General features: G+C 36.5%; 1 protein-coding gene across 5 annotated transcripts in view; it reads left to right on the top strand.

The window, feature by feature from the left end:
* RELCH (RAB11 binding and LisH domain, coiled-coil and HEAT repeat containing) overlaps positions 1 to 21,103 on the top strand; it is a 101,226-nt gene that overhangs the window by 32,673 nt on the left and 47,450 nt on the right. For all 5 annotated transcript variants that reach the window (XR_004984279.2, XR_006740324.1, XM_036417680.2 and 2 more), the window contains exons 6-11: positions 6,534 to 6,737; positions 6,842 to 6,933; positions 7,684 to 7,977; positions 9,964 to 10,039; positions 11,498 to 11,593; positions 20,966 to 21,078. Coding sequence is in view for 3 of the 5 variants with exons in the window: in XM_036417680.2 (XP_036273573.1) it covers positions 6,534 to 6,737; positions 6,842 to 6,933; positions 7,684 to 7,977; positions 9,964 to 10,039; positions 11,498 to 11,593; positions 20,966 to 21,078 (875 nt within the window). In the remaining 2 variants the exon portion in view is untranslated. The remainder of the gene's footprint in view (positions 1 to 6,533; positions 6,738 to 6,841; positions 6,934 to 7,683; positions 7,978 to 9,963; positions 10,040 to 11,497; positions 11,594 to 20,965; positions 21,079 to 21,103) is intronic.

The raw sequence follows: 21,103 nt of genomic DNA, 5'->3' as shown, positions 1-21,103 counted from the left end.
AACATTTGCTTGCTTACCCAGTCTAGTATTCTATTTGACCTATAAATTTCTTCTTTTCATATAAAAGATTTCTTATTCTTTCCAGGTAACTTTTAACAACTTATAAATAGAAAATGTAATCTACTCATATTTTCATGTATTTTTAGAGTGTGCTAGATTATTTTTCCCTTTAAACATTTATTTAGTAGTACAGGTTAATGTATACTTATAAAAACCTCTCTAATAACTCTAAAATAATTAAGATGATAAATAGATAACAGCAGTTGCAAGAATATTTTGAATAAAGTGTGAATATAAATAGTATCTGTTTGAATAGGAACCACTTTTATTTATTATTTATTTATTTATTTAAATCTTTATTGTTGAAAGTATTACATATGTCCCATTTTCCCCCCTAGAATAGGAACCAATTTTTAGAACCTCATTATTTTCCTTATAAAATCTTATAAGCAAAGCTTTTTTGTTATCTCTCAACTGTAATACTTGGACTTCTTAGTGCTAATAAATTAATTAGTTTGAATCTTGCACCTTAGGAAAGTAAATCCCAAAGAATTTACTTTATAGAAATCAAGAGGCCATCATTTTAATTAGGTGAATTCCATTAGTTCTTAAAATATTCTGTGGATCATTTAACAAAAATAGACATTCTCAAAGGGAGATAGCAGGTTTTCCTCAGTTATCCTACATAACATTTCTATGTAATATTATACAACAATTCTACATAATATTTTACAACAATGTGTAAAAAAAAGTTAATACATCATGACCAAATGGGTTATCTAAAAATGTAAGGTTGATTTAATATCCAAAAATCAGTCACAGTGATTCACCATATAAAGAAAGGAAAAGAGAAGACTATTATATAATCATCTCAGAACATGCAGAAAAAGCATTTGACACAAATATCCAGTTCCCCTAAAAACTTTAAAGAAATTAGGAATAGAAAGGAATTTCTTCAACCTCATAAAAACATTTGTGGAAAAGCTATCACTAATCATACTTAAGGGAAAAGCAAGGATATGTGCTTTCACTTCTGTTGAGCGACTCTAGCCAACAGAAGGCAAGACAAATTAAATGCTCTCATTTTGGAAAGGAAGAAATTGTCTTTATTCACTTTTGACAGGATTATATATACAAGAAAATCCTATGGACTCTCCCACAAAGATACTAAAACTAATAATTAATTATAGCAAGGTTGTATTATACAAGATCAAATAAATTTTTTAAATGTTATTTACAAACTATCAAGAAATAGGAAATACTTAGGGATAAATCCGATAAAGGCTTGTGCACTGAAAACTATTATACATGCTGAGAATAACTAAAGCACATGTCCATACCAAGACTTCTTTATAATATTAACTAGTGGCCCGGTGCACGAAATTGTGCACAGAAGGGGGTGTTCCCTCCGCCATCTCCAATCTGGGACCCCTTGGGGGATGTCCGACTGCTGGCAGTAACACATTTCTCTCACAATCTAGGACCGCTGGCTCCTAACTGCTCACCTGACTGCCTAACTGATCACCCCTAACTGATCACTGCCTAACTGCCTCTGCCTGCCTGATCACCTCTAACTGTCTCTGCCTGCCTGCCCATGCCTAACTGCCCTCCCATGCTGGCCTAATCTTACTCCCAGCTGCTGTCCCCTGCTGGCCTAATCTCAGGTCAACTGCCCCTGTCTACCTGATCACCCCTAACAGCCCTTCCCCTTCCAGCCTGATCTCACCCCCAACTCCTGTCTCCTGCTGGCTTGATCTTAACCCCAACTGCTCTGCCTGCCTGATCACCCCTAACATCCTCCCCTGCCAGCAGGATCTCACCCCCAACAGCCCTCCACAATGGCCTGAGCTTGACCCCAACTGCTCTTCTCTGCTGGTCTGATCATCCGTAACTGCCTCTGCCTGTCTGATCGCGCCTAATTGCCCTCCCTTGCTGACCTGATCTTGCCCCCAACTACCCTCTCTGCCTTGGCCCGCACCACCATGGCTTTTTCAGGAAGGAAATCGGACATCTGGATGATGACCAGTTGATTCGGTCTAATTAACATATTACCTTTAAGTTAGTATAAATAGATTGTATAGGATAGGATTGCTTAAAAGTGGGGGAGAGCCTTTTTCAGCAGGAGGAGATGCTCTTGGCAGACAAAAATACATAATCCCTATATCTAGAGTGATAGCCAGCCATATGCACTATACTGCCAAACCCATCATTAAAGCATTGAACTGCTTTCTTACACCTTACACCAAACAGCTGTTTCCCTTAAAACCCCTCCTCTGTCCCCACCTTAGGTTCTGCCTTCATAGTTCACCCAGATTAAGTTCTAATTGCTCAGTTTCTATGCCAGTCAGCAACAAAAGCTCTGCCTCCTAGGCAGCCATTGGCTCCTCATAGTTCACACAGATTTGGTTCTGATTGGTCAGTTTCTATGCCAGTCACCATCTCTAGGTCTATCTCTGGGCCTGATCAGAGAGGCTGGGCTGATAAGCATTCCCCAAGGAGACCTGGAAAGGAGAAGTGCAGTTGCTGGCCAGGCCCAGAGAGAAAGAGAGAGGCAAGGGCTGATCAACAGTTGCCATGGAGGCTATGGATCAGCTCTGCTTCTCTCTCCAGGCCTTTCTCGGGGCTTGTTTCACAGCCTTCTCCACAGTCAGTACTGGGTTGCTGATCCTGCAGCAGCAGCAGACAGTGCTGGTTTGCCAACTGCAGGACTGACTTCTGATCAATCAGTCGAGCTTTCAGTCATTACAGACCTTGGGTTTTTATATATTAGGATAGCTTTATTTATAGTAGCTAAAATCTGGGAAACAAACAAAATATCCAAGAACAGGCGATTGGATCAAAAGTTCTTATATCCTTATTTGGAATACTTTTCACCAATAAAATGGAATGAACTACTGCTTGATACAATGTTAATCAATCTGAAAATTATTAATCTGTGAAAGAAACCAGACAAGGTGTTTACTGTATATGTCTTTTTATATAAAATTTTAAGAAATGTAAAGAAAGCAGAATAGTATTTGCCTAGGAACAGAGGGGGTGTGAGGAATAAGAGGTAAGGATTGAAAAGGTGTCCAAGAAAACTTTGGGAGGGAACAAGTTCATTTTCTTGATTGTGGTGATCTCTTCAGGGGTGTGTACATGTCAAAATTTAGCAAATGGTTCATTTTAAATTAGCTCATGGATTTATTTAACTAGTGTAGTTCATTGTATCTTAATTATACCCCAGTAAAGTTGTTTTTTTAAGAAAGACAATGGTAGTGTTTATCAATAATAACCTGTCCTTTAACCAGTAGACTACATTTAGTACTAATTTCAGTTCGTCTGAAACTAGTGCTATCTAAAGCCCTCACTCCCCATACTCTGGCCAAAATATATGACTTTTCATCCTATTTTATTTTCTACCATTATCCTATTAATGTCATCTGGAATTATCTCTTGTCTCCCTGACTAGGCTATAAGCTCCTTGATGTTAAATAATCTCTTGTTCATCTCTATATTTGCATATATAACACTCAACAAATATTTATTGATAGATTTCTCATATTTTTATCTGCATACAATCATTGTCGTACTGCTCTTTGCTTCCCTCCTGTCAGTTCTTTCATTTATGACTGGTTTACTTCCCTTTCTATTGTGCACTTTGAAACTTTTATTTAATCATAAATAAACTTTATATATTTTCAACTTCTCAGAATGTCATTTTTGCCTTCAATAAAACTTGTCTGTTCCCTGAGGACCCTGTTTCCTCTATTTTCCATGTGGATAATGGCACATTTCACAATCTAATATCTGATGCTCCCTGGCTCCTGGTAACATGGCTCTATCCTCCACTGTGGTAAATTGTCACGCTCCACTGCCATATTCCAGACCTTGTCACAGTCTTACTCCCACTATATCTGTTTTTACACCCTTTTTATCACTTCCCTAATCTCTCCCTGTTCTTCATATCAGACCTCTCTCTTGCCTTCTGCTTTTCCTTTCTTGCTAACTCTAAATTTATAAGCACTCTCAGCCTTTTTTTTTTTAAATTTATTTTCTGCCTTCCTCCTCACATTACTTTTGCCTATTAATTATAATCATATATAAACAGAAGGGCTTGCATCTTCCTGGACATATCTGCTTCCTTCAGAGCTTTGTATTTTTGCTTATTCTTCCTCTTATCTCTGAAATAATTAGTTCCCCTAAGTTTTCCTTGCCACCTGCCTCATCAATACCTAAACCTTTTCCAAGAAAGTGGACAGATCATCAACTTCCAGAAACCTTTTCTTACCCTTGCCCCAGGACAGAAATTGTCTTCTTTCTCTGAATTCTTGGTAATGCTTCAATCATATTTTGTGTAGTACTTTAGATTCTTCTTGTGTATTTATGTCCCTTTTCTTTAACCATCAAATTCTTTGAATGTTGACAATACTTTATCTCTGATTTTAATCAAAGGGTGGATATCTGATAAATATTGGATGAATATAGATGGACAAATGGACATTTGAATAATATGTATAATATTCATCTCATAATTTTTTAAAAGATTAAAGTCTTTTAGTTCTCTTTTTTTTATTTACTTCTTATTGTTTAAAGTATTACATATGTCTCCTTTTTCCCTGTTTAGTTCTTATTGGAAGCCAAGCATTCTATTAATGCTTTAATATATCTTTTTATCTTATCCTTAATAAAACCCTGAGTCATCTTACAGATAACCTGTTCAAGTTTCTTATCATTTGTAACAATAATAATAAGTGGAGACATATGAATTTTATGCATGAGTCTGATTTTCTCCAAAGCTTCCATTTTTTTTTTTTAAAATCAATCTTTATTGTTCATATTATTACACAGGTTCCTCGTTTCTTCCCCCCTCCACCAGGTTCCCACCCCACCCTCTGCCCCCTCATCCTCATCCATTGGTGCACAGTTTATGTTCAGTCTCTTCCTCCCTCCCTTTCCCCGATAGTAAATCCCTTTTCAGATAGCAAATCTGTTACTTAGCATTTTCTCATATCAATAATACCTCCACATGCCCAATGATACACTTCACACAAAAGACATTTCCTAATAGGACAACCAGCCTCATCCAGGCCCCACCCAAGGCACTCACAGATCAACACCCCAGGACTATACTAACTCAACACATCAAGATATAAGCCCTTCATCACTTGATTCAGCAGACCCTCAAATTCCCGCAAAAGTTTCCAGCCATGTCTGAGAGGCAGCCGTGGGGCAGGGGCAGGTGAGGAGCGAGCTGTTTTGGGCCAGGCTGCTCCGGGCCTGGCCTCTGTTGCTCTGGTTCGTTCCACAACCAGCTGCTCCGTGTCTGGTCACTGCCGCTCCTGACCCAGTTGCTCTGGACTTGGCTGTTGCTGCTACAGGCCTGGCCACACCCGACTCGGCTGCTCTGGGCCCAATTGCTCCTGGCCCGGCCGCTCCGGGCCTGGCTGCTCCCAGCCTGACAGCCGCTGCTCCAGGCCTGGCCGCACCAGACCCGGCTGCTCCGGGCCTGGCCGCTCCCAGCCTGGCAGCCGCTGCTTCGGGCCTGGCCGCACCCAGCCTGGCAGCCACTGCTCCGGGCCTGGCCGCACCGGACCCGGCTGCTCCGGGCCTAGCCACTCCCAGCCTGGCAGCCGCTGCTCCTAGCCTGGCCGCTCCCAGCCTGGCAGTTGCTGCTCCGGGTCTGGTCACTGCCACTCCCGACCTAGTTGCTCTGGACTTGGCTGTTGCTGCTACAGACCTGGCCACACCCGACCCGGCTGCTCTGGGCCCGGATGCTCCGGGCCCGGCCACTCCGGGCCTGGCTGCTCCCAGCCTGTCAGCCGCTGCTCCTGGCCTGGCCGCACCAGACCTGGCTGCTCCGGGCCTGGCCGCTCCCAGCCTGGCAGCCGCTGCTCCGAGCCTGGCCGCTCCCAGCCTGGCAGCCTCTGTTCCGGGCCTGGCCACACCAGACCCGGCTGTTCCGGGCCTGGCCACTCCCAGCCTGGCAGTCGCTGCTCCGGGTCTGGTCACTGCCGCTCCTGACCTAGTTGCTCTGGACTTGACTGTTGTTGCTACAGGCCTGGCCTCACCCGACCCGGTTGCTCCGGGCCTGGCCGCTCCGGGCCTGGCTGCTCCCAGCCTGTCAGCCGCTGCTCCGGGCCTGGCCGCACCAGACCCGGCTGCTCCGGGCCTGGCCCAAAGCTTCCATTTTTAATACCGATCTTATATCTGCCTCAGATTTAACCTCAGTAATAACTATTTCCATTTTTTATTAAGCCCTCAAAGGATTGAGAGTATCAGTATCACATTTAGAACATTTAAATGAATGTAAATTATAAATAAGTTATAAGATAACAAGTTAATATTAAATTCTGATGTATTAATGAACAAGAAAATGGTAGGACATTGTATTTGCATGTGATTGATTGCTCTGGAACTTTATAAAACTCTAACATTATAACAAAAATATGGTTATGTTAGGTTTTTAAGACATTAACAATAAAGAGTAAAATAAATCTCAAAAGTGCAGAATAAAATTGCCTCAAATACTTTTTTTCTATTTTATCTTTTAGGATTTTGAATTGTGGGATGATGTAGGATTAAACATTCCAAAGCCTCCAGACTTATTGCAACTCTATCGAGATTTTGGAAATCATCAAGTGTCTGGGAAAGACCTTGTGGATGTTGCCAGTGGAGTAGAAGAAGATGAATTAGAAGCACTTACGCCAGTTTTAGGCAACCTTCCTCCACCCCTTGAAACTCCTCAGACTATAGAGGTGAGAGATACTAACTATAGTCAAGTCCACAAAAAGTATTTAAACTATGTAAAAGCTCACTATGAGATCTTGAGGTTCTTTTTTTTCTCCTGTTTTGATTTTAGAACTCCTTACTAGTACAGAAATTAGAAGATAAAATTAGTTTATTAAATAGTGAGAAATGGTCTTTGATGGAACAAATCAGAAGACTTGAAAGGTTAGTATTTAATCATCATTTCTAAAAAATTCTAACTTTGTTATTAAATAAGATTTTATAAATATACAAAATAAAATTTCAGTTGTCAGACATAATTTTTCACATTATAACTAGGGGCCCGGTGCAAAAATTTGTGCACAGGTTGGGTCCAGCCAGCCCATCAGGCCTGCCCCATCCCCTGGTCAAATTCCTGGTTGAACTCCCAGTTGAGGGGACAATTTTCATATTAGCCTTTTTTATATAGGATACTTTTGAAAGTCTTATAATTGCTTTGTACATTTAATATGCCCTTTCCTCAAAATAGTTATTAAACCAATATAGTGACCTTATAATCAATCAATTATGTCTTAGAACCAAAGAATAAGATACTTTTTCCTCTTCCCCTGAGTTCTGTCAATATCAATAAAATAACTCCTTCACATTAGTGTTATACACACATCTTTCATTATATCATTTAATTCTTCTATTAATCATGTGGTTTAGATGGAATAATCCCTATTTTGCAAATGAAGAAACAGCTAAATGTTAATCCAGAGCAGTTTATAGGCCATTTTTTATTCTTTGGTAAAAGTTTATAGCTTTCACGTATATGAAGCATCAGTATATATGCTGCAGAAAAGATTAATCAGTTGCCAAATGATTTTATGTTATGTTACATTTTAATACATTAAACTCATTATGAGGTTTATGCTATTGCCAGTGTTTTTGAAAGCACAATTGTTGTCTCATTATTTCTCTTTCTTTCTACAGTGAAATGCACATTCTCAAAAATGAACACTTTGCTATCCCAGTAATTTGTGACTCTGTTCAACCTTCTTTGGATCAGTCTCTTCACAAAGATTCTAAGGACAGTGGACAGAAACCAGTCACAAATAGTTCAGACGAGGGAAAAAACAAGGATATCTATCCTTCTACATTAGATGAAGTTGATTCCGCTATTCCTAAAGAGAATTTCCCAAACTCCTTGCCGAGGAAAGAAAGAGAAGGAACACCATCTTCTTCTTCATCAAGTAAAAACACAGTCCATTTTGATAAACCCAATAGGTTAGTATGCATCCTTTATCTTGAGATGTATCTTTCAGCTAGTTAATACATTAACGTACTGGAAAAGCTTCAGTTCTTATTTGAACTGCTTTTGCAGATCAGATGTATTAATTTTTGCATTGGCATTAACACAGCAGAGTACATGTCACTAAAAGGGATATCACAAACTAATTACTAAGGTAAAGTATATTAAAGAGGCATAAAAGCATAAATAGGATAGGTTCTATCCTAGCTAAGTACTTAAACCCATAAATAGTATGTGTGTTACTATGTACTGCAAACACTTTACCCCATGTATTTTCCCTATTCCTCAATCATTGTCGGACTCAAAAGAGGTTTTGGTACTGCATAGTTGCCTGAATAAAGAGGAAATACCGTGTTTCCCCGAAAATAAGACATCCTCTGAAAATAAGACCTAACGCAGCTTTGGGAGAAAAAATTAATATAAGACACTGTCTTATTTTTGGGGAAACAGGATAGTTTTTGCTTCTTGTCCTTTTTCCTGTGTCTGCTTCTATTACTAATAGTGTATTATTAATAGTCTCTTCATTCATTTATTTAATTTTTATTAGGTTGCAGTAATTGAACTCAGATGGCAAAAGCATGATCATGATTTCTAATGAAGAAGACAAAATGTAATTTAAAAATTGTTTAGATTATAATGTGAAAAAAAATTTAAAGAAAGGACTGTTTATTGAACTCTTTTTAAAATATCAGGCACAGTTCTAAATGTTTTGTGTATGGTAACTTACTTAATCCTCACAAATAGCCTATGCTGCATTGTGAGCCACAAAGTCGTGCTTCTTTCTCCTATTGAACAGTATTGGGATATAATAGGAAAGCACAACTTATAGGTAGATACTCTTTGTTCATGAGAAGTGTTTGGTTGTTGTTTTTTTTTCTTTTAAATATATTTTTATTGATTTCTGAGAGGAAGGGAGAGGGAGAGAGATAGAAACATCAATGATGAGAATCATGGATTGGCTGTCTCCTACACACCCCCTACTGGGGATCGAGCCCACAACCAGAGCATGTGCCCTGACCACGAATCAAGTCCTAACTTACCTTCTGGTTCATAGGTCCATGTTTAACCACTGAGCCATGCCAGCCAGGCTGATTGGTTTGTTTTTAGGCAAAGCTTTCCACTTAAGAACCACAACTTTTTGTGTACCAACTAGGTATATTATTTCTTTAGATGCTATCAAGCTTACAGAGTTAAAATAGTGTGCATTTATTTTAATATGGATAATTGATAATCATAAAAAATATGTTCTGATACTCAACAATAATGGCATTCATAGTAGTTCTTCAGTGTTAGTAATATTCTCATATATCTTCTTTAATATTCAAAAGTCATTCTCTGGAGAAAGGTGATTGAGCATGTAAAGTACAAATCATAGTTATAATTTTACAAATACTACTATGTATGAAGACCAGTCTTCTTTTAGAAATATAAATAGGTTAATATTTTCAATTACAAAAAAAAAAAGTACTTTAAATTATACCATGAATATTGAATGAGGTTCTTCTTCCCTTACCTTAAATTTTACTTATTTTATTCTCTAACATTAAGGTTTATTGTTGTCACCATATAAATCTGTAAAACCTAAATTCCTCTTGGCCACACACAATGAACCTTTGTATCCACCATTTACCCTCCTGGGACCATGGAGAACTGGGGAGAAAAAAGTTCTCATTTTACGGTATTTTCTCCTGCTATACTACCTCAGGTTTTATCCACTAGCATTTACGGGCTGTTCATTCACATACCATCATCAAACTATTTTAATATCAGCAGTTATTTCTGATTCCCCTTGGCCCCCTAGATAATTCTGCAGTGAGGTATCTTTCAAGTTATTGGTGGCTGAGAAGTTCATAGAACATGTGTAGGGTAGGATTAACCCAGTAATGGAGTTATAACATGTTACTTTATCATTAAATACCAGTGGTAACAATGTCTCCTTTTTATCCAATATTTTTTTCTAGGAAGTTGTCTCCTGCTTTCCACCAAGCACTACTCTCTTTTTGTCGAATGTCAGCAGATAGTCGTTTAGGATCAGAGGTAATTTGCACCATATATTCTTTCTTTCTTTAAATATATATTTTTCATTGATTTCAGAGAAGATGGGAGAGGAATAGAGAGATAGAAACATCAATGATGAGAAAGAACCATTGATTGGCTGCCTCTTGCGCGCGCGCGCGCGCGCACACACACACACACACACACACACACACACACTCACACACACTCACCCCCACACCCCCACTGGGGACCAAGTGCATGTTCCCTTGACAAGAATTGAACCCAGGACCCTTCAGTCCACAGACCGACGCTCTATCCACTGAGCCAAACTAGCTAAGGCTGCACCATATATTCTTGCAGCTGTCTTAAAACATTTGGATTTTTCTTAGCATCTCATTCAAAAACAGCTGTGATAAGACTATTTCAAATGCAAATCTATTATTTAAATAATGCTATAAGAAATAGTTTCTAAAATATTTAACTTTTAAAGAAGGTACTTGAGCCGAAACCAGTTTGGTTTCCTGCGTACTAAAAGGTCCCAGGTTCAATTCCGGTCAAGGGCATGTACCTTGGTTGCCGGCACATCCCCAGTGTGTGTGTGCAGGAGGCAGCTGATCGATGTTTCTAACTCTATCCCTCTCTCTTCCTCTCTGTAAAAAATCAATAAAATATATTTTAAAAATAAATAAATAAATAAAGAAGGTAGTTGACTATTTCTATTTTTTGGATTAAAGCTTTGTTTAGTGTTAAAGTGATTTTTTGCAATCTATTTTGAATTTGTTGTGTCTAATATATGGTTATGTGCCTCTCTGGTGTAATTCAAAAAACCAATGTAACTGTACATATTGTTTATATTTCAGTTATTTTTAGATTACTCCATTATTTTTATTTCATTAATGATTGTCTTGACTGAGTTTGTTAACTTTCAGATTAGTTTTCCTCAGGTGCTTTGTAATAGGTATTGTAGACCATCTGGAGAGGGTATTTTCTTCTCCTATCTTTATATTTCCCCCTCCCTTTCAGGCTGTTTTATGGTTGATTCCACTTGACTTCTAGGCTCCTGTCCCACAGTGTCATTGAGAATACAAAAGAGGGTGGGTTGGATTTGATTCTAGCAATCCTTATTGTAAGACTGGGTTAGCTTCCTTGGGCCTCCCCTTGCATGCAGCTTCATTATACAAACTGTCTCCTTAGGCAAAGATGATAGCTTTGTAGCATCTTTTCAAGAACAAAAGAAGCTGCCCCAGTCCTTTATTATCCCTGCTTGTTCTCAGAACTGAAGCATCTTTGTCTTCATCCCTGCTTCTTACTGCTTTTTGATCCGTTCATGTTTATCTTGTTTGGGAACACAGTTGTTATTATTTACCATCATCATAAGTTATCATTTTGGATGTGTGTTTGGAGCAGAGGTGGCAAAGTTTAAAGCATGAACTTCAAGTACCAGCATGCAAAGAAGTTCTCCACTGTCATCATTTATCAATTCTTTTGGTTTTCTAGGTGTCTCGGATTGCAGACAGTGAGCAAAGTGTCATGTTAATGCTGGGCCGCTGCCTGCCACACATTGTTCCTAACGTGCTATTAGCCAAGAGAGAGGTGAGACATAAAAATACTTCATCCTAGTAATCTCATCATATTGTCCATTCTTTGTCATTTTGATGTTTAGTGTTATGTTTTTATTTTGTTAAAGTCTATTACTTGCAATCATATTCTTACTTTTGTGCATGCATCTCTGCTCCTAGAGAATGGTTTTACACCTCTGTCAGGTGAGTTCAGTAAAACTGCATGGTATTCATATTGTTTCAATTTTGCTTAAAGCATCATTAGCTTCTGCAACACTAACTATTACTGTAGGTCCATTTATGTGCCATGAAAGCTGTTCATTTTTTATATTACCAGTTAACTAATATATCTGTGCTATTGATATGATTGCTTGGTATGTTTACAAAAATAGACACTCAGTACTGAAAATTAACAGAGACTGAAAATGTATCTCTTTTTTTAAATGTGCTTATAGTAACCCATTTATTGTCTTTGTTTGGTAATACCACACTTGTCTTACGATGATATAGCATAGTTATAATATTGTGTTTTTCTTATAGCTAACCTGTTATTGACTAATGCTTTAAATATCCAAAATACAGTAGGAAGTATATTTTAGTATGCATAGACTATGCTATGAGCCATAAGTACTGTAGAAAGTTATCTTTACAGTTATATTTAGCCATGAAAAGCTATTTATAACCTCATTTAAATGACAGTAAATGATTTATTTGCAAACAAATTTATTTATTTGAATTAATAAATTTATTAAATCTATGTCCAGTTTCTAAAATTCTTAATTAAAAAAGGGTTAGGAAATATTTTAGAATGTACAATATAAGTTTCTTTTGTTGTCTTCTTAATGTTTACCGCTGATTTAAATCATAATTCATGGGACCTACAGTATGATAGACACACAATGCATTGGCAAAACCCATATAGAGCTTATCCTTATCTGTTCAGCACAAGAAATTTATACTGATCCTCAAGAAAAGTTATCTGTAGAGCTTTAAAAATTTTTTATTTTTATAGGTATTTTTCATTTAAAAAAGATAAATGGCTTTTCTTGCTGATGGTTTTATTTTACCTATAGTCATGAGATATTAATAAGCATGGAAGATTTTCTATGTCTTGAAGGATCAGTGTCCAATTTCAGATTGATTTGCAGTTCTGCCTGTCAAAATGCTGTTTGAGCTTTTCCTTTTTCAGCTTGTAATATAATCCATGCAATGCATTAATGTTTGCATCCTTTTTCCATGGTTTTTTTTTTTATAATGTAATCTTTAAAATATCACAGAAACCTAATTGTTATGAGATGCAGTATAAGCTTTTTTATTTTAATATTTTCCTTTTTTATCGTAAAAATACTTTATCCCTAAAACCTGATTGTATGCATGATTTATGAACTTGCATCATCAATAATCAGATATATATATAAATATATATAAAATATATGTGCACTTACACATGTACAAACATTTTTATTTGTGGTATAATGTTTACTTTTATGATTGATTTTGAGTTTTCTGTATTTAAAAAACATTTATGTACTTATAATTTCATGACAAATTGATCATTTATCTTCGTTATTGAATTATTTGTACCTCTATTGTATTGTATCAGAAAATTTACCATTTATAGTATACTAAAGTTTTAGTCTCTCAAAATTAAATTGGTAAATAATGAAGTATAGTTTGATTTGCTTTGAAGCCAATGCCAGGGCATCAAAGAACAAAAATTTTATTTCACTTTATCCTTTGATATTGGATTGCTTTTATTTAATCTTTTACCTTAGTTCTTTAAAGCTATATTTTCAAAAAGGTTTTGTAATTGATAGATTAAAATTTCGATTTCTAAAATTTTCTCAAGATTTATATTTTCTTACCAGTATAAGCCTTTTTATTGGTATGTAAATTCAAATAAAATATCCTTCAGTAAACTGATTGTCATAGTAATATCCTAGCTAATTAAACCTGTTTTAAGTTTTGACTAAGTTATATGTTCACATGGTTTAACATTATTTAAATATAATAAAGATATACAACAAAAACTTTTCTTCTATCCCTGTGACACCATCCCACATGCAATAAATTTATGAGTTTCTGATATATTCTTACCAGTTTTTTGCCCATTTTTAAAATTGGATTGTCTTTGTTTTGGAGTTGTAAGATTTTTTTTTTTTTTTTTTTTTACAATTTTTTTATATTAAGTCCATATCACATATATGATTTGCAAATAGTTTCTGCCATCCTATAGGATATCTTTCACATTCTTTTTTGGTATCAAGTCTAAGAATTTGTTGCCATATCTGAGGTTAAGAATATTTACCTGACTTTATGTTTTCTTCTCATAGTTTTATAGCTTTAGCTCTCATATTTAGATCATTGATCAATTTTGAGTTTTTTTTTTTTGTAAATGAATAAGGCCGATGGTTCAACTTTATTCTTATATTATTCAGTTATCCCAACATCATTCATTGAAGAGAAAATTGTTTCCCTATTTAATGGTCATGACACCTTTGACAAAAGTCAGTTGGCTGTACATCTTTGCATTTATTTTTGGACTGTTCTGTTCCATTGGTCTTTAAGTTTATTCTTATGCCTATACTACATTTTTATTTACCATTAGAGGCCCAGTGCATGAAATTCATGCACAGGGAAGGTCCCTAGTGGCTGCTGGCCACCTGCCAGGGTTTCCCTTCATTCCGCGCTGCACCCTGTTGGTCAGTGCATGTCATAGCAAGCAATCGAACTCCCAGTGGGTCAAACTCCGAGGAAACACTTTACATATTAGGCTTTTCTATAGATAGATAGATAGATAGATAGATAGATAGATAGTTTTGTGGTAAGTTGTGAAATTGGGAGGTATGAGTCCTCCAACTTTGTTTTCTTTTTCAATATTGTTGCTTTTCTATAGATAGATAGATAGATAGATAGATAGATAGATAGATAGATAGTTTTGTGGTAAGTTGTGAAATTGGGAGGTATGAGTCCTCCAACTTTGTTTTTTTTTTTTTTTTTCAATATCGTTAAGTAATTTAAGGCCCCTTGCAGTTCCACCTGAATTTGATACTCGGCTTTTATTTCTGCAGTAATGGTCACTGGAATTTCTATGTGGATTGTACTAAATCTGTAGACCACTTTGGGAGTATGGCCATTCTAACAACATTAAGTGAACATGGTATTTTTTTCCCGCTTTTTCATGTCTTTAATTACTTTTTGCAACATTTTGTAGTTTTTAGTGCATAAGTTTTTTACATATATTTTATTGATTTCAGAGAGAAAGAGAGAGGAAGAGAGAAATAGAAACATCGATGATAAGAGAGAATCATGGATCAGCTGCCTCCTGCACAACCCCTACTGGGGATGGAGCCCACAACATTGGCATGTGCCCTGATAGGGAATTAAACTGTGACCTCCTTCAGAGGCCAATGCTCAGCCACACTGGCCGAGCATCAGCACACAAGATTTTCACTTAGTAAAATTCAATTCTAGGTATTTTTATTCTCATTCATGCTATTATAAATGAAATTGTTTTCTTAACTTCCTTTTCACCTTGCTTATTGCTGATATATAGAAACAAAATTGATAATCATATGTTGACTTGCAACTTTAATGAATTTATTAACTATGGTAGGTTTTTTTGGGGGGAGTCTGAGATTTTCCATATATAGAATCATGTTATCTGCAAATAGAGATAGTTGTACTTTCTCCTTTCCAAAAACTCTTGCTTAATTGGTGTGGACTTCCAATTCAATGTTAAATAGCAGTGTTTTGAGAAAGCCAATAGTTATAAAATGGATAAGGTTGGTCCATCTTACCTGTCTTGTGTGTGTGTGTGTGAATTTTAGAAGTAAATCACATGCTTTTTAAGCAGTATCAGCTTTAAAGTCATCTAAGTATTTCACTTAGGCCTTCTAATGGTTGAGTCCTAGGAATTCTAGATATTAATTATTCTAAGTATAGATATTTTAGCAGCCATTAAAGTATAGAACTTTTCCAGAGGTGAGTCTTTTCTGTGTTCTTTATTTTTTCTGTAAACAAACAATCTGACAAGTTTCAACTGAAAATCTAAGTCAGTGTTATGGGGTAACCCACAAGAGACGACCACCAGAGACAGAGAAAAAAATTTATGAGCCTTTAATAAACTGGCCAGTGACTGCAGTTGCAGCACTCTACTGTGGTAAAGGCCGAACTGCAGCGCAGACCATAGGTGTTATAGCAAACGTATACTCGGAAACAACGAGAGGGAGTTAGGACAGTTACAATGACAACCCAAAGGTTACAAAAGCTATTTTAGCCGTTTCCAAGGAACTCAGGGCACAGGTGAAACGCCTGGGCACGCTTGGCCGGAGCATGACCCACTACCTGCCTCCAAACTAACCGACCCATTGTTCAGTGACCTACTCTACCTCCCTCTGTCCTAAGGCATCTGCCTCCAGGCAGTGGAGGAGCTGTGCAATGTTTGCAGCCCAGAACATCAGTATTTGATTTTAAATTATAATTTATTATTGCTTAATTCTTAGCCAAAGAATATATGTACATTTTTAAAATAATAGCTTATCTAAAATTTTTAACTGAAGCTTGAGTTGTAGGAAATAATTTTAGTAGAACAGTGAACCATAATTCATTGGATTATTATATTCCTCTTCTAGAACTGTGGAATGTTGCTTCTTGACTGTAATACTCAAAATGTTTCTCCTTGGCATCATAGCTAAATATAGTATTTCTTTTTATGTTTTATTCCTTTCAGACCTTGGAGTCTTTATCTTATTAACATTTCCTTGTGTGTGTTTTTTTAATATTACATTTTGCTTGATCACATTTCCTACTTTATTTCTCCCTCAGCATCTGATTACATTGTTTTAGTTCCTTGAAGATTCTTCGTTTTCTTCTGACTCTGTAGTCTGAATGTGCATTAATCTTTATAAGACTAAGAAAGCTGAGTAAAAATATGCATGAAATCAAATCTAATGACATTTACTATCTCTAAAACTATTTATTATCATTAGAAGTTAATTCGTTTTACTTGTGAAACCAAAAGAATAATTAAAATGCTTGAAGCCTTTTCTACTTAATCTGTATAAAATTCCATGGGTAATCTAAGTTTTAAGGTGTGGAAAATTATTCATAAAGAGAACTAGCTTTGTCATTAAAATTGTAATACTCAAAATAGTTAAAGCAGAAGTAATTTCCTTGAGTAAAGTACAAATTACTAAACTTTTTAGATTAATGAATTTTGAAAGTCTTAGAATTATCTTTTCTAAATGGTAATAAAGTGTTATAATACCTTCTACAATATGATTACTACACTGATTTCCTCTCTAATAATCAGTCAGGGATTACTTTTATTTTTCACTTTAGTACACTTTTATTGAGTAATATCAAGTGCTAAAGCATGTTTTGAAATATTTAAGATTCCTGTTGCCTTGAAATAATGGACACAGCAACTTTTTCTGTCACGGGAAAATACCAGAGCCAGGGGTTTTTGTTTTTGTTTTTACTATGGCTTTTATTAACATGTACCCTAAATCAAATATGTTTAAGGATCTTTTGATGTGAAAAATTCTCACCCTTTATATATAATAAATAACATTGCTGTATTCTCAATACATTTCTTTTATAGTTAATCATTTAGATGTTTTTTAAACCACTATCACCTTTTCTCATGAAGGAAATTCATCTCACTTTTTAAATCTTTTATTCATAATTATAAGGAAAAAATTTTTTAAAACCACTACACTTCTTCAATTGGAGAGGTAATACCAAAAGGAGAATATATTGATTCAAATGTATAAATTTATGAATAGTGTGAAAATGGAAAATACAAATGCTTGAAAAAGATGAATTCACAATCAGTAAATATGAGACTATACTTCACAGCAGATACGTACTTACAGATTATTTCAGGAGTGATACAAATAGAAGTTGTAAATAAATAAATGAATGACAGAGAAATTAGGATAACTGAAACCAGTCATTACTTAGCAATTAAAACTCTCAGATGTCTGTATCAGAGACAGACCGCTCTTCACTTTTTTTCTACCTTCACTTACTGGTCCTCTTGTCAGCTCTGTGTTCCTTTAAAAGAAGGAGACAATCTGACATTATTTATACACTGATGTAAAACTGCCCTACCCATTAATGTGCCACTTAGCACATTAATGTACCCAATTCTTCCCTGCATAGAATAATAACCAAAAGTTACTGACAGTGACTTCCCAATATGTTGTTAATTTTGCCAGGAAGAAATAAAAAGGGAGCATCAGCCTGCAGATTGAAGGTTCCCGGGTTCTATTCTGGTCAACAGTACATGCTGGGTTGTGGGCTCGATCCCCACTGGGGGGCGTGCAGGAGGCAGCCAATCAGTGATTCTCATCATTGATGTTACTCTCTCTCTCCCTCTCCCTTCCTCTGTGAAGTAAATAAAAATATATATATATATATATATATTTAAAGAAAGGACTGAACTCTGTTTTACATACTCACAGCTGTAAACCTACTTTTCCCTATTCTGTATGTAGAAATAATAGGAAAGTAGGAAGAAGAGTTAAGAAGAAGCAAGAAAACCCTTAGGAGAGACAAATCAGATGAGAGAAAAGACAAATAAAATTTTTTAGGGGCTTGCTTGATTTTTAGGTGTTAAAATATTTTATCCTTTTGTTAGTACTTTCTAGAATAACTACTTTTTCATCCTTAAGTGTCTACTCTCAGTGGGATATGCTGATGATACAATGTCTTAGTTCTCTCATTAATATCATTGGCTATTAGCAGCCTAAATAGAATACTCTAAAGATTAGCATAGCTTTGTGAATTAGTGGTTTCCTACCCTAATATTTTATAAAAGGTTGTTTTTTTTCTCATTCAAAATCATGGCTACTCCATCAAGCATCATATTAAACCTCTGATGAAAACATTACTTCACACTGTAGGATCCATATATATACTTTTCCATTCTCAGTGCAAAATTATTTTTTTTAATTATTTATTTGGCTTTTCAATTACTCACTAATCTAAAACATACATGCATGATAAATAGAAAATGACAGAATAAATTCTTTAACTTCTTAGATTGATTCTTAGCTATATCTTTGTACCTTCAATTTAAAATTTATACCAAGTAATTATAATTTTTAAATCCTATATAATAAAACCCTAATATGCAAATCAACTGAATGGTGGAATGACGAATCACTATGATGCGCACTGACCACCAGGGGACAGACGCTCAACGCTGCCCTGTGGTTGTCAGTGCACTCCCGCAGGGGGAGCACTGCTCAGCCAGAAGCCGGGCTCACAGCTGGCAAGTACAGCAGTGATGGCAGGAACCTCTCCTGCCTCCGTGGCAGTACTAAGCACCCCTCAGGGGTTCTGGACTGCAATAGGGCACAGGCCAGGCTGAGGGACCTCCCCCTACTCTAGGGTACAAATGTCATGCACCAGGCCTCTAGTCTATAATAATAAAAGCACAATATGTAATCAACTGAATGACCGAACATTAGAATGACCATCCAGACAACCTTCCAGAAGACTATACTATGACACCCACTGGTGCCAGGCCAGCCAAGGCAAGTATGATGTGATTGGTTGGGGGTCTGGCCATTGCCCCATGAGCACCCTGCTGAGGAAGGCCCAGGTCACCGGCCGGCAGGGCAATCAATTGGGGGACTCCACAATCACCCCAAAGAGAGAGGCCCAGGCCACCGAACAGCGGGCTACGGCAGGCAGGTGGGGCCTCCCTCTGCGGGGTGCGATTGATCACCCCAAAGAGGGAGGCTCAGGCTATCCCATGGTGGTGCTGTGGCGGGTGGTCAGGGCCTAACTCTTTGGGGCAATTGATCGTGAGGTTTCCAGACTGTGAGAGGATGCAGGCCGGGCTGAGGGACCCTCTCCCCTCCCACCCTCCAGTGCACAAATGTTATATACCAGGCCGCTAGTAATATATAAAAAGACTTTAGAAACAATGAAAAAGGACTTCTAGTCATAACTTTTAAGTTTCAGTCTACACACACACAAAAAAAAATTTTCCCCCATTGATTTTATAGGGGAAGGGAGAGGCAGAAATAGAAACATCAGTGATGAGAGAGAATCATTGATTGGCTGCTTCCTGCATGCCCCACACTGGGAATTGAGCGCACAACTCGGGCATATGCCCTGACCAGGGATCAAACTGTGACCTCCTGGTTCATAGTTCAATGCTCAACCACTGGGCCACACTGGTTGGGCCATATCATCTGTTTCTAAAGGAGCATCTCCAAAATGTGAAGATCCTTCTCCTAAAGTGTAAACTTTTCTCGAGGGTATCATGCATTATTACATAGTGATCAATTCCTATTTTAAATCTGCTAATATTCTGGTGGGAAGGGAGGCATATGGGAAAGAGAAGTGGGAGTAGTAATCATTATATCATATTGATTTCTTTAAAAAATTGTAAAATATAGTTTTTATAACTTAGAGGTTTTCTCTTCAAAATATTTTATCACTTTTTGGCTTTTATTCTCATTATATTTGAAAATTCCTTCCAAAATGAGAAACAGTATCTTTTGAATACAAATTAGAAGTTTATTTTAATTAAAATATGAAATAACTTTAATTTTCAAATATTTACTTGGAGAGGAGAATCCTTTGTATATTACTTAGCTACAAAATATTGAATTTACCTCTGCATATTGCATGTGCTACAAAAAAATTACTTAAAATTTTTATTTTAACATAAAACATTTCTACTAATACTCTCTATAGTAGTATTGAGAGTATTCAGAGGAGAATCCAAGATGGCTGCTCGGGTAGGCAACTAGCCGCAGCCGCACACAACAATTTCAACAAAATACAACTAAAATATAAAATGGACATTACCCAGAACTACAGGAAAGTCGACTGACTGGAAATTCTACAACGAGAGTATTCAATAACTGTGGAAATGGTCTCTCTTTCTTTTCAATTAGCTACCAGTTTGGTGCTAGGGATACAAAATGATGAGTTATATCTTATATCAAGATATTATATTATACTTGTGTAAGTGGGAAGGGTTGTCTTTATTTTCTGTTATCTTTTTTAGTTTTAAAATATAGTTAACTTTTGCAAGTTTTGTTTAAAAATACTTTCAAATTTAAAATGACTTTATCAGATTGTAGTAAGATGGAATGTTATCTAGTAGTAGACCTTTGTGAAGAGTACAATAAGAAAACAAGGTTAGTTGAATCTTGAGAAACTTAATTACATTGTGATCAGCACCTTCTGCACAACCAACACATAAATATGTTTCATTGTTTTCTGTTAAATATTAACCTTACAAAATTGAAATTTTCTCTTTTATATATTGATGTTTAGTCCACTTTAAATTTCCATTTAAGAATACTCTGAAGAAAAGAAAGAATATTCTGCACTGCATTTTCACTTCGACTTTTTGCATCTTCATGTTCTTTAGGAGTTGATCCCCCTCATACTGTGTACAGCATGCCTGCATCCTGAGCCTAAAGAGAGAGATCAGCTTCTCCACATACTTTTCAATTTGATCAAGAGGCCAGATGATGAGCAAAGGTCGGTATGACAACTTGTTTTGGAT

The sequence above is a fragment of the Pipistrellus kuhlii genome, unplaced genomic scaffold (assembly GCF_014108245.1).
Source record: "Pipistrellus kuhlii isolate mPipKuh1 unplaced genomic scaffold, mPipKuh1.p scaffold_m20_p_6, whole genome shotgun sequence".
Classification (NCBI taxonomy): domain Eukaryota; kingdom Metazoa; phylum Chordata; class Mammalia; order Chiroptera; family Vespertilionidae; genus Pipistrellus; species Pipistrellus kuhlii.
This window is presented reverse-complemented; position numbering and strand designations above follow the sequence as displayed.